General features: G+C 45.8%; 1 protein-coding gene across 3 annotated transcripts in view; it reads right to left on the bottom strand.

Annotated features, from left to right (window-relative positions):
- Positions 1-3888: 3888 nt before the first annotated feature.
- Positions 3889-13967, bottom strand: part of CDC42BPB (CDC42 binding protein kinase beta) — a 95900-nt gene continuing 85821 nt past the window's right edge. For all 3 annotated transcript variants that reach the window (XM_083840207.1, XM_083840206.1, XM_083840205.1), the window contains 8 exons: positions 13271-13867; positions 10029-10126; positions 9847-9931; positions 9584-9704; positions 9335-9452; positions 8084-8192; positions 7921-7991; positions 3889-5637 (listed from right to left, as the gene is read on the bottom strand). In XM_083840207.1, coding sequence (XP_083696333.1) covers positions 5506-5637; positions 7921-7991; positions 8084-8192; positions 9335-9452; positions 9584-9704; positions 9847-9931; positions 10029-10126; positions 13271-13867 — 1331 coding nt within the window. In that variant the 3' untranslated portion in view covers positions 3889-5505. The remainder of the gene's footprint in view (positions 5638-7920; positions 7992-8083; positions 8193-9334; positions 9453-9583; positions 9705-9846; positions 9932-10028; positions 10127-13270; positions 13868-13967) is intronic.

A 13967-nucleotide genomic window follows, 5' to 3' on the forward strand; every position in this document is an offset into this window, starting at 1 on the left:
TTCTAGCTGGGTTTTTCCCCAGCTGAGGTCAGTGCAGCGCTGCACCAGGCAGCCCCTTGCCCCTGCCCTGTTCTGCAGGGACTAGGGACCGTCCCAAGGCAGCCCCCCTGGCCTTGCTGTTTTGGGGCCCCTCACTCCAGCATCTCAAGGGCTCTTGGTGGCTGCATCTCCCGGGACGTGAGCTGAAGGTGAGCAGCAGGCGCCCCAGTGGCCATGTGCCGGGGAAGGAAGCGACAACCCAGCAGCCATAGGGAGCGCTGCACAAGATGGTGGCGGGGGCATTTTAACTCCGTGTCCTGCCGGTGCCTGCGGGAATCCCGACAGGAGCCCTGGGCAGGCGTTCGCAGCGAGGTGGCAGGGTCTCAGAGATGCCGCAGAACAGAAATTGTGCAGGGCTCTGCCCTCAGCACAGACCTGCGCCCCTTTGGCCCTCTGTTTTTGGGCGCATGGATTTGCTACTTGCCAGGCTTCATTCTTAAAACGCATTAGCAGCTCGAGGTCACTTACAACAGAGGCTTTAATTAAAGCAGAGATCAATTTTTGTCAGTGCGCGAGCCGAGCACATCCTGTACTTTTCCTTCAGGAGAGACGTCCGCGTGCTCGCGCGGAATCGCTGCGGGGAGGGGGAGCTCTGCAGAGCACGAAGCGCCGCTCGCGCTGCCACGCCGGGGGCCAGCGGGGCTGCAAAGCCAGGTGTTGTCACGACTCGTCGTCCTCCGCACCGGCACACGCACGCAGCCCCGGCGGGGGAACGCAGAGGCTTCGGTATGTGGGAGTCCCTCCTGGGACCCTGCATACACACGGAATTTAATTCGCAGGCATCTTCGGCAGCCAGCGCCTTAGGTCCGTGGTTTCTGCTGCCGAGGCTGTGCGCCGCACAGCTGAGTACCTGACGGCTTTGTTGTGCTCAGTCCTGAGAGGCCGGGGTCCCCGCTGCGACGTGTTAATGCAGAACGCATTAGTGGTAGTGGTGGGAGCTCACGAGTCGTTGGTCCCCGGGGTTTTAGAAGAAAAAGCAGCTCGCACAGTGCTGACGGACACCAACTCGTCTGGCTGTGCCCACTTCTGGTTTGCTGCAGGGGCCCCCAAAAGCTGTGCAGCTCTGGGTTCAGGCGCTGGTTCTCAAGATGTCATAGAGCACGCAAACAGTCCAGACCCAATGCACTGTTTTAATTTTATTATTTTATTTTATTTAGTAGGGGGTAGCAGCAGCTAAAGGGGTGTGATTTGGCACCCCTGGAGGGAAGGAGCAGGCAAAGCTACCGTGGCCGGCAGCGCGATGGACATCTCTCATCAGCATTCAGGGCTCTTCCTGCTCTTCCTCCCAGGAACACAGAGCAGGGGCTGCGTAAGGGACTGGGAAGCAGGCGGTGCCGCAAAAACCTGGGGGCTTCGGCTGTGGTAAACCGACCAATAAAGCTGCCTCCCCCGTGCTGTCAGGTGACAAAAAAAAGTGCTGCATCTTATTGGGGAGCAGGGAAAATATTTACTGCAAGGCCGGGGAAGGGCTGATTTCTGAGTTCGTGTTCCTCCCCTGGCTGGCTGCAGCACTGCAGCTGCCGTTTGTGGAGCACGTCCCGCGGTGCTCCACGCTGTCCTCAGCTCACCCCGCCGGCACGGGCAGGCCGAGCATCCCTCACAACCAGCACATCGCCATCGTCCCGCGGCCGTCACGCAGCGGCGGCTGCTCCTGCCGTCACCCCAGGGCCCCACGAACACCTGCAGCAGGTTGGCACACCGAGGCGGCGCCGCGCTGCCGGCTTTGAGCACAAGGCCGTGGGGCAGGAGCTCTCCGGCCTTCGGAAAAGGGCTGCTCCTTGCTGGGAGCCGCGTGCTGCCTCCTGCACGGCAGCCGGCACCGAGCCCGAGCTTTTGGCTGCGAGGCAAAGAGCACGAGGGTGCTGCACAGGGAGGCGAGGGGAAAGGGAGAGGGGAGCCACGTTTATGGGTACATGAGCAGACAGGAGAAAGTGGACCAGGAGACCACCTCTACACAAGGCCATACCGGGGCAGGTGAGCGCTACTTTCTGACTCAAGAACACCAGCTCTTTCTTTCTTTGCTCCTGAAAACAGGCTAAACTCAGCACCAGCACAGGGCGTGGGGTCACACCGTGACACCTTCCCCTAACTTACTTGCTTGGCTCTCCTCAGGGTGCAGTTCAGTTCTCACGCTATTCCCTTCCCTCCAAGGCTTCCCTGCTTCCCAGCGCTGTAGGCTGCCGCTGCCAGCTCTCAAAGATTTCTGTGCGCCTGATTCCTGCCAGGGCTGCCCGACCTGGCTCTGAGGAAAGCAGTGAGATGTTCGCTTCCCTGCTGAAGTCCCCTCCCTGTGACTTAGCTGTGCGAGGCACGCAGCACGCAAACACCAAGTGTTTACAAACACACACCCCAGCAGATTGCACCCATTTAGGAAGCTGTTTGCTCTCAGCACAGCTGTGCTGTAGAGGTGTTGGCAGGTTTGTTGAGCTCCGGGTTGCAAGTGACACCAGAAGGTGTGCCAAAAGACACAGCCTCGTGCGTCAAGGGCCTGTGCTGGAAGTGACCAAAGTGTCCTGGTGAGGGGCAGGTCCGTCACCGCCTCCAGCAGGACCTGATGTAATGCCGCCGGGAAACTGGAATTGGCAGAGGAACAGGCAGAGACCAAATTATCCTCATTCCTTGCATAACTGAATTCCTTACTTGTGATACCAAGACTGGCAGCCTCCAGGGAGAAGAAAGTGCACCGTCAGAGGAACGTTTCAGATCGAGTCTTGAATTTCCACGTTACTAAAAGTTCTCCTGAGGGCTCAGGAGGACTCTTAAGGTAACCAGAACCAGGAGCCCTGAGGGAACGGGAGATGTGAAAAGGGCTGTGGTGGGGGCCTCAGAGAGGAATCTGCTCAGACAGATTTGAGGGGAAAAAAAAAAAAATAATGTATTCATACTGAGCAATTCATTTATTTTTCTAGAAACGTTCTCCTGCTTAAATTATAACCAAGCCCTGGCACTGCTGAGTGCTATGATTTAATACTCCCATAATTAAAGACTTTGTTGTCATCTGAAGTCCTCACTGTGCGGAGAAAAATCAGCTCAAGAGCAGTAGAAACGTTTTTTAAAAGTCAAAGGCTGATTAGCATGAATGCTTGTGGGAAGGCTTCTGGCACACAGACCTCGAGCCTGCTGCCAGCTCTCCCCCCACCTCCCCGGAGCAAAGTGCCGGCACCGCTTCCCCAGCCAACCGGCCCGCTGGCCTTGCCCAGGTCTGGCCAACAAGGAGCAGCGATGTCCAAAATATTCGGCTAGGCCTTCTCTGTGCACCTGAAGTAAGATGGGTGACACCAAGAGTCCGTCCAGGAGGCACCTGGGCAGCCTGTAAGGGGAAGGGGACACTCACCCAGGTCACACTAGGGGAGATGTTGGCTCTGATCTAGCTGCAGTGAACTCCACAGTGCTCAATTATAGAGCACGAGGGGAGCTTCCCAAACCCTCTGTGTTGTGTGTGGGGCACCGTCTGTACATCAGTCCTTGAAATGTTCCGAAGTGCTGCTCTGGGATCCTGCAGCCTCCTCACTGTGCTTTGGCCATAAGGAAATAATGACCTGAATCATTGAAAATGAATCAACAGGGCCACTGCCTTGATGAAATGGCAACTCCAGCACAAACTGGGGGCACGATTTCAACACTGCAATCCTCCAAAAGGCCTGCCATTGCTCCTGAACATGTGTTTGCATGCAGAAACACACTTTTCTTGTAGGAGAGGAAGAATCCATTCAGGAATGGAGCTTCAAAGTATTTTTCAGTTCATAAACTTTCATAAAACTTCCACGTAGATGAAGCAAACTTACCACAAGACGACAGCAAGTGCCAGTGGGGGACTGTTTTCAGATGTCAAGACAGACGACTATGAACTTTAAAACCTCCCTCTTCTGCTTTATTGACAGGTAAATTGTTCAAAAATGTTCTCACAATTCAATAATTACAAAGACTTAGACTTACATTAAAAAAGTAAAAACCAGAAAACCCCCAAAGCAGTAGTGTCCAGCTCTAACTGAGCCCCTTTATCAATAATCTGAGAAAAAGAGCAAGTACTGTCGAACACTTAACGTAACAGGATTAAATGTTGACTAGAACACTCAGTTTAAACTAAAGATAAGTGCACGTCCTATACAGTGTTTCAGAAAAGAACATTAGCCATTGGTATATCATTAGCCCATTTAAACCAAATTTTAAATAAGTGACATCCAACTGTCATAAAATTGGCACAGAAGGCACACTAGTGTGACAATGACAAACTGGATATGCCAGCCACTGAATTAATTACAAGCTTTTAATGAAACATGGTCACAAACCTTTGATTACTAAATGTATAATACATGGAAGCATGAGATTAAATATACACGCAAAACATCACCACTGCACGTGGGCCATAGCAAAATATACAGGAGTGTGTTGTGCATTTTTCTACATGATCAATACTTGATTAATAATCATGGGGTCTTCATGCAGGTGAGGATACAATTAATGAGAAAAGCAGCACCCCCAGTTACACATCCTTCACATTCCACTTTGGTAACCAATAAACAGACTGACGTTTTAGTGTGATAGAGTCCCTTAGGTCAAGCAGACTTCAAGGGCAGTGTGTCCGCAAGAAGGCTTGCTAGCTAAACAATGTAGTGCGTCCTTACACCAAAAAAACAAGAGAAACAACTTCTCAGGAGGAGATAGGCAGGAACTAGGAGTAAAATTTTCTTCACAGCAGTAATTACCAATATTTTAAAAGCCCTGACTAATGGCTGCCTGATGAGGACTAAAAAGCAGGGTGTGGGTAAAAGATAACTGGTAGTAGTCCTATGTACAAGACTAAAAAGTCGGTAGAAAGGTAGAAAGACTGTTATGCAGCTGAATATGTAATGGCTAAATGAATTAAAAGGCCACAAAACTATAACCAGCTTTTATTGGACTTCCTGGTGATTCTTACCGATGTTGGGAACAACCTACAGCTTCCTAGCATTCTCCTTAAGATTTACGAAACCAGCTGTTATGGGAAAAAGGGAAAAGTGTATTTTTTCTGAGGATGTAACTAGACCTGCTCGCATTTCCTATTCAGAGGTCCAAACTGTGTCTAAAAGGATTTCCTGCTAATGAGACATTACATCATTCTATAGAAAAATAATATTCCTGATATTGTAGCAACATTATCAGTATCTATTTCTTTTTCAGCATAAGAATAAGACTATTTACTGGTGGCCTTAAATGCTCCTATGCAATACAACTGTGTCACAGCTGTGCAGAAAGGAATCAACCGTAACAGTGAACAATTCTGCATAAAAAGCTTGATCGCTATTTAGTAAAGAATTTTCTTCATTTCAATAGTTTGTATCTACAATCTGGATATATAATTATTCTTGTACAACACTAGAGATTCAGTGTCAGTCTTGGCACTAGCATCTGAGACAGCTTTGCCCTGCTCTTGAATGCTCCATGGAGTAGTAGATGGTCGAAGCCAGAACGGTGAGAGCTGTAGTGTTATGCATCACAAGTTGACTGGTCCAGTCCGTCTAACGTCAGCTGATTCCTATGAGGAGAGTTGGGACTTGGGGGACCACTTGGATTTGAGCTGTTGGATGGAGTAGAGTGTTTGGTGGAGTCTGAATCAGGCTGTTAATGAGAAACATTAAAAAATTACACTTCTTTAAAATCAATTCCTTACACTCAAAAGCTTTCAAAGCACTCGAAAAATTAGGGAGAGCAAGGCCTACAAAGCAGCACACATTATATTCATTTCATAGCTAAACACTAATGCAAATACTTTCATTATCTTCAACGGGTCTTAGTGCAGTCTTGAAGGTGACCTTCTGACCTAACACGAATTATGGCAAAGTATGTGGAAATTGTTAAAATCCAGGCTCCTCTACTTCAGCCACTGCAAAACATGCAAAAGAACTTCTTCACGGTGAGGGTGATGGAGCACTGGGACGGGCTGCCCAGGCAGGTTGTGGAGTCTCCTTCTCTGGAGATACTCAAGGCCCTTCTGGACGCCTACCTGGGCATCCTGCTCTAAGGAACCTGCTTTGGCAGGGGGGTTGGACCCGATGGTCTCTTGAGGTCCCTTCCAACCCCTACAGTTCTGTGATTCTGTGAAAACTTTCCTGATAGAACGCATCCATCTGTGCATTGTTAGTTTGCGTTTACCAGCCTGATTTTTTCAAGCAATTTTTATAGCAAAGGAGTACATTTGTCTGCCCATATAGACGTGTAAACAATTACAGTCAAATCATCTTCAGCTTGGTGAGAAGGAAGGAAGCAAGCACACAAACTGTTTACAAAACAGTACCAGCAACAAAGGCAAGCATGTGCAGTGCCTGACAAAAGAGTGAAGGTTGCCAAATATCAGGCTGGAGATCCAGAAACAGAATATACTTACTGGAGCTGCCCTACGTCAATATCTAACAAAGGCACTCTATCCACTGTTATTTTCCCAGCATTAGATTGGATGTTGGATATTTGCCTTCACAGGCTGGTCTCACTTCAACAACATGGCTGGCAAGTTTCCCACTATTTTGAGGAGTTACAACACTGAGCAGTGAACAAATTCACAGCTTACGCACAGGAAAAAACGGTACCACTACAGCAAGTTATTTTTTAAAAAGGAAACATATATACAGCAAATATACTGAAAGGCAACATCCTACAAGAACGCTGCTTACAAGGTTTTGCACGCCTCAAGCAATAGTAAGACCATTTATAACGAGATTATCTTAACACGAACCAGCTCATGCTATGACCAAGTCACAAACCATTGGGAAAAGCAGTATAAACTAGAAGTTGGTATTAGATCCTCCAAGTTATAGACTACTATTTTTGAAATTTAACATGTCCCAAGAAATTTTAAGGTTTACTAAAAAAGAAAATGTAAAAAACCTTTCCATCTACCACTGCTGGTGCCTACAAACAGCGATTAGAATGCAAAATGTAACAGACTTTGGGAAGGATGCCACAGAACAACAAAATCAACTGACAGGGTCTGTCATAAGCACCTTTGAAAATCAAGAGAGTTTTAAAAATGCCCATATTTAGAGATTCCCATTTTAACATGCTTGCTTTAATGGTGAAAAGCGTTCTTTTAATGCTCTGACAAAGGAAGTCAGAGCGTGGCTCAGAAGTCTGGGCAAACACTTTGACTTGGGATGTATGAAGGCATTCTGTAAAGGTCTGGTGTCAGGAAAAGGCTAGGTAGCCACACTTCCAGAACATTACAGAGGGCTGTAGTTGGGCACCAAAGAACACTAAAAAAAAAGGAAGATCTTGATCCAGGAGTTTGCCAGTGTTACTTCCTAACACTTATCTTGCACAGACAGTACTTAAACAAAGCTTACAAGGAGCTACACCCACGATAAACCAAGGGGAAAAACATCATACAGATTTAGGGACACCAGCTCTGTGCAGCCAGAACATCTTCAGGCTGCTGACTACCAACCAGCACACGCTTTCACACTTGCTAAAAACAGATTACATAATATTTTAAAATATTATTCCTTTTCAAGTTACAAGACAAAAAGTCTTCCTTAAGGGAGCACAGAAAACCATTTAACGAGTGGTATTACTTTCCCATTCTATGCTAATAGCCCAGAGAACATTTCTAGGAGCTTCGAGGACATTTTATCAATTAGTCAAAATTGCCTTGTCTACAAAGCTTAATACAGGACACAATACATCTTAAAATATCACCATAAAAAGATTTTTTCACAGCTTTGCTTTAGTGCTGGCTTATCTAGCATAAAATCAGCTATTACATGCTGGAGAAAACATTTGCAGAGGGAATATATCTCCATAAAGAACACAGTCTTCCTGAAGTATTTTCTGAGCTATTTAATTTATTGGGAGAAGAAAATCTACAGCAACAGGATATTGTCAGTCTCCATTTAATAAAAGCTACGTTACCTCTTTGTCAAACTCCTGGTCAGGATCGGACATGCTTCGGGAAGGCATGGCTCCTCCCACATCACTGCCACCTGCAGAGAAAGGAGCAAAAATGGCAGTTTTACATCTCCTGTTGAAGCCACCAATTACAGCCTAGAGCTGACAAGATTGCTCCCAGCCTTACTTGATGAGGGCCAAGAAATATAGGTTTTGCTTCTCTGCTGCTGCTGCTGCCGTGAGAGGTTGGCTGTAGATGGACATGGTTTTTCGTCCTGTGCAGCGGGTAAGACACTCTACAGACGAAATGAAACACCTTGTTAGCCAACAACCAAAGCTATCCAACTAGGGGCTGTTACTCATAAAAACTCTACTGTGCGTTTGATGCTATTACAACCCAGTATTGGCAGAAAAAACTCTGAACTTACTTGACTACATCCACATATTTTCAGAAACAGACACAAACCCTGAGAAAGACAGAGAAAGAACTAAGCCCCGCAGCAGCCACTGGACACTCCTCCCACCTGCTGGAGACAGGAGCCACCGGAACCTGTCAGCCAGCAAACCCTCGCACGAAGGGGCAGTGACCGTGCCAATAGCTCTGCTTTCCTTCCTCCTCCTGCTGAAAGATGAATGCATTATCCTCAACAGAGCTAGCCGAGGAGGACAAGAAAAAGCCTGACTAGCAACTATAAAATGAAAGGTACACAGCATAAAAGCATACCTTTGCACCTTCCTCTTGTGGATTTAGCTCTCAAATAGCTCACAAAGTGCTCTATTTGTTAAATGCAAACCAAAAACTAATGCTATAAAATGCCACGGCTTACACGTGTTTTGGTTGTCTTCCAAAGCATTCACCCCCCTCCTTGTTTTTCTTCTAGAATTGTCCAAGTGCCACAAGCACACCATCCAGTTTCTAACAGTGTGCAGCTACTCCTACCCTCACTAAGGAAGCGGGGGAGGGACAGGAAGAGGAAGAAAGCAGAGGGAAGCCTTGCAGTGAGGAATGGTGACTCCGGAGAAGGATATCAGCAGGGACAGGGCTCGTGAAAGATGTGCTCAAAGCCTGTTGGAGGTGATACCAGACCAGAATGCCGAGAGGATGAGAGGGGAGGAAATTCACTCTGTTATTTTAAGATGACAAACAAGAAAAAGGAAGGAGGAGAGACTGATTATTTATAAAACGACTAATAAGTTCCTGGCAGCGATATCTGTTTCTTTCGGTGTCTCATTCTTAAGTTAGCTAATAGCATCTCTCTGCACAGGAATTAGAAACATCTAAAGGATACATAAGGAAGGTTTACCCTTCTCAAAATGATTAGAAGAATTTGGTACACAGATTAATACTTGAACCCTATACAGCTCATTTTTGTGTTTTTTTTTTTCCCAAGCAATTACAAATGCACATACATCTCCCACCCCTTCAAACGTGCATTACCAGTGGGAGATCCATGAGAACCTGCATTCCATCTCCTGGTCCCATATGCGCCACGTGGTTGAAATTCGTTGGGTTAGAAATCATCTTTGACCTTAGCTCAGGGTCTCTAAGCATTTCCCTAAAAGAGCAGAGTGATTTTTACTATTAGCACTCCCAATCTTTGCATGTCATCACATACAACCTGTTAGCACTCCCAATCTTTGCATGTCATCACATACAACCTGTTATACACGAAGACTAAATTCTTACCGCCTCTGTTGTAATCGCTCTTCCTCGGGAACCTTAAATACAAATCTTCTTTTGCTCCTGGTTCGAAGCATTTGCTTTTTGCTATTGTCAGACGTTTCTGGTACACTGAGAACAGCTCCAGCTGTAATATCACAAAGCAATTTTATATACTTAGAGTCATGTTGATCCAGAAGTATCCCAGTTTCATCTCATGCAAAGGTGACGTTGCTTAAAATTATCCAGACGGATGGATTTTCCCACTTCTCCCCTTGCTCAGTACTCACCTGCAAACTTGTTCTTGAAATATATAAGTCTCGGTGGCTCGCAGTTCAGGAGGTTCAGAGTGCCGTCCATGTTTAACGGCCTGATCTGTTTCGAGGAAGGAGGCAGAAAGTTATCTCCAGCCTAGCATACACTGCAAAGAAACATCTCGTTTAAAGTTCTGTATTCACAGGAAAGTACTTACCCTTCGCAGTCCAATAGTCTGAACCCATTCCATAGTGTTAACATCAAATACATCAACACCGTACTCGCTATACACTGTTACATATGAGGAATTGCAACCTGCATAGATTAAAAACAAACAGAAAACCCTAATGTGGTTTCAGAAGTCCATACCTGACACGTATTTACACAAATTTTAACAGTCAAAAGTTTCCACTATTTGTGAGATACATTTTAAAAACATCATTCTTTTTCTCAGGCCCACTTTCGAACAGTTATTTTTGCAATAACAGCTTTGCTAACAACAACCGCCAGCATCACAGGAAGATTTAAGTTTGACCCTTGCAGTATTTTTAATCTTCAAATTATGATTTCATGAAATTGCAGAATGCCATCTGAAGTTTTCAGATGCATATATATTTGTTACGTGGTAGGATAGAGGCCAGCTTTTCTATAGAGGCAGATTACTTCATTTCGGAAGCAACAAACTAACCATACATCTGCTGTGCGCAGGGGAAAAGAGGGTCACCATCTGTGAGGTGGGTCATGAAGTCATGATGCAGTTCTATTCTGAACTTCCTTCCTCTTTTGCTAACAATTATCTAGCTTTAGATATTCATGTATGAGTTGCTTTCATCAGGTTAACATAAAAATGTCACAATGCTTAAAGCTCACACTCCATGTCTTTTTTTTTTTAAGCATGAAAGGCATCCGCAGACAAGTTTACTTTAGGTCAAACAAAAGCAGAGATCCCTACAGCTTCATATCAAATGCTTTTGCTCATGTAATGACCGTGTCCTGATATAAAGAACAGTTACTAGGAATTTATGGGACTTAGTAGAGAAAAGATATACCAAGAGCTGCTTCAATAAACAAAGGGAAAATAACCCAAATAGGACACAGCGCATCTGAGAATCTCCTTACAAGAACTGAAATGATGTTTTAGTGCTGCTTTTAAAACTCATTCACAGAAGTCTTTGAACAGCTATCACATATATGTATCCCAGAAGGGACTTAGGGTCAGCTGCTCGCTATATGGGGCAACGGGTGGCTTGGATGTCCAAAAAAAAGGTAGACCACAGAGCATCCGATGGAAACACCTGCCTGGCCAGCTCGCATCCAAGGCCAGCGGGCAGCCCGCCGCCGGTAGGCTTGACCAGTCCTCAGCTGGTTCCCAGCGAGACCTGGCACCTCCTGACCGCACTGGGCTGCAGCTTCGAGACCTGAGCTGGCGCTGAGCATTTGTGCTGCACCGCCCTCCAGCTAACAAGCCCCGCGCGCCTAAACCCAGCACATTTAGCTGGCTGCCCAAAAGAACGGAGCCGACTGGGCTAACACAGACCTCAGCCTCCCCTAACACGTGACCGAATGCCCTACAGCCACGTTCTCCAGCACATCCTGAAAGCTCTCTACAACACGGTCCTTTTGTTACAGCAGAAGCTGCAGCAAGGAAAGAACTGCCGCCACTCTGATGAGCTGATGGGACAGTTTAAAATAAATAAAATTTATTATTATTATTTGTATTTATTATTGTGCTTTCAGCACAAGAAAGATGTGGAGCTGTTAGAGCGAGTCCAGAGGAGGGCTACAAAGACGACCAGAGGGCTGGAGCCCCTCTCCTATGAAGCAAGGCTGATGTTCAGCTGGGGATGTTCAGCCTGGAGAAGAGAGGGCTTCGGGGAGACCTCGCTGTAACCTTTTGGTACTTAAAGGGGGCTTATAAAAAAAGACCAAGGAGGACCCTTTACTCAGGTAGATAATGGTAGGACAAGGGGGAATGGTCTTAAACTAAGAGTGGAGATTTAGATTGAAGAATTTCTTCCTGTTGTCCACTGTAAGGGCGGTGAGGCACTGGCACAGGCTGCCCAGAGAAGCTGTGGGTGCCCCATCCCTGGAGGTGTTCAAGGCCAGGCTGGATGGGGCCTTGGCCAACCTGATCTAGTGCGTGGCACCCCTACCCATGGCAGGGGGTTGGAGTTAGATGATCTATAAGGCCGCTTCCAACCCGAGCAATTCTGTGATTAAAGAATCACCATCACTAGTGACAGACACCAGAACTGAGGAAGGAGGACAAGGCTGATGAAAAGGGAAATAATCCAGTTTCCTTTGGCAGTGGACAACGTTGCTATTTCTATTCAAAAAAAACCAACACCCTAGGCCAATGCCACTTGGGACTGTGCATACAAGAATGCTATAAAATAGTTTACAGTAAGACCAGCTTCTAATAATAACAGACAAAACAATTAACTAGCACAGCTAGTCTGCTGAAATACAAAAAACTGTAAAGCTGATAAAGGAAAAGGAAACATTAGCTTTGGCTAATGGTGTTTTAAAGTAAATCTGCAACTGCATTGTTTCCTTGGGCCTTCGCTTCAGACTTCTGTACAGAACTAGGTCAGAGTAAAGCAAGCAAACAATTTCAGTTCAAGACAATTAAAATTAAACAAACTGCTATTTGGACCTGACCTAATCAAACCAATGAACACCTAATTGCTCTGTGTACTATTTAAACAAAAAGATATTTCTTGCCTTCAATCATCCCATACCACTTTAATTATTATTTGAGCTCCAAACAGAAAGCTGGGTTTTATAACGAACTGCCTCTGACTACTGAGAAATGTTCCACATGTGCTTCTGTCCTGATAAACTGATTATAAACCAATGCTGATAAACCAATGCTCCTGAAAAGAACAGAGCAGGTGAAAAATTACCCTTCACTTGCCTATATTATTTTTGGAAATTCTCCCCCTCAAAATACAACAAAAAAATAAAGAGAAGATTGCAACCAGCTGCCACAAGCAGTATCTTCACCTCCTGTTTTGTTATCCTTACAAACATTTAGAGTCGCAGTCACATTTGATCTATCAACTTTCTATTATACTTTGAATACAGGACGCAGAAGACGTCCTAAAGACGACTAAACATTTATGCTTTCTAGAGCAAAAACCTTTACAGAATTTCACAGAAGCAGCAGTCTTACACTGCCCTGCATCCAGGACTATTCTCTGTAAAAGTTATTTTGCATGCCATTATTAGTTCTTCTGTGTCCTGTACCAAGACAGAGCTCGTTTTCTTGCAGCTTCCAGGATCTCAGCCCAAGAGACTGCCAAGTCCAAAGCTACCATCAGGATACGTGTCCCGTTAACTCAAAACTTAAACTGTAGGTATTTAAAGACAAACCAAAGCAAAATAGAATACATGCTGATTATTTTTAGACAAGTAAAGCAGCAACAGGGATATGGCAACAGAAAAACATATACATACTACAGGCAACAGGAGTTGCAGGCCACATTAGTTCCTGCATGCGTGACCTTCGACCTTGCGAATCGACGTATACTCCCATATGGCTGAAGCAAAGCAGGTATTCCTCATTACTGAGCTCCACAGCACAAAGGGCATCAAAAGACTGCTGTGAGAGGAACATAAGCGAGGGGTCATTAGGATTTACCAGGTTTATAGATTGTCCATCTCCCTGGATGGTCAACAGAGAGAACCCAGACTGGTAGCCAACACAGAGCTTGTCCTTGAACACTGCCATCCACTGTACAGTTCCTGGAGCCTGAATTTCACTGAATTTTTTGTGGAAAGGTTTAGTTCTGTGAATTTCATAGCAAAAAACCTGTCGCTTGATAGCCACAAACAAACAAGTTGCAGAACTCTTCTTTAGTGCTCCAGTTGTAATCAATTGGCAGCCTTTAGTTTCCGCAAGCTTGATGTCGAAGTTTCCTTCTGATCCGTCCAGAGAGGCCCAGGGGTAGAGGTGAACGTGATGGTTCCGACCACAGATGAGGATGATGATTTTCTCTTTGGGAGCAAGCTCGATCTGGTACACCTTCTTACAGTCAGCAGCTCGGACTATCACTGCAAAGGAAACGAGAAACAATAAAACTATCAGGCCTGGAAATACCGCACCATTACGCACTGCTGCCTGAAAACAAATCTAAACAGAGACACACAACAG

Source organism: Anser anser (assembly GCF_964211835.1).
Source record: "Anser anser genome assembly, chromosome: 5".
NCBI lineage: Eukaryota > Metazoa > Chordata > Aves > Anseriformes > Anatidae > Anser > Anser anser.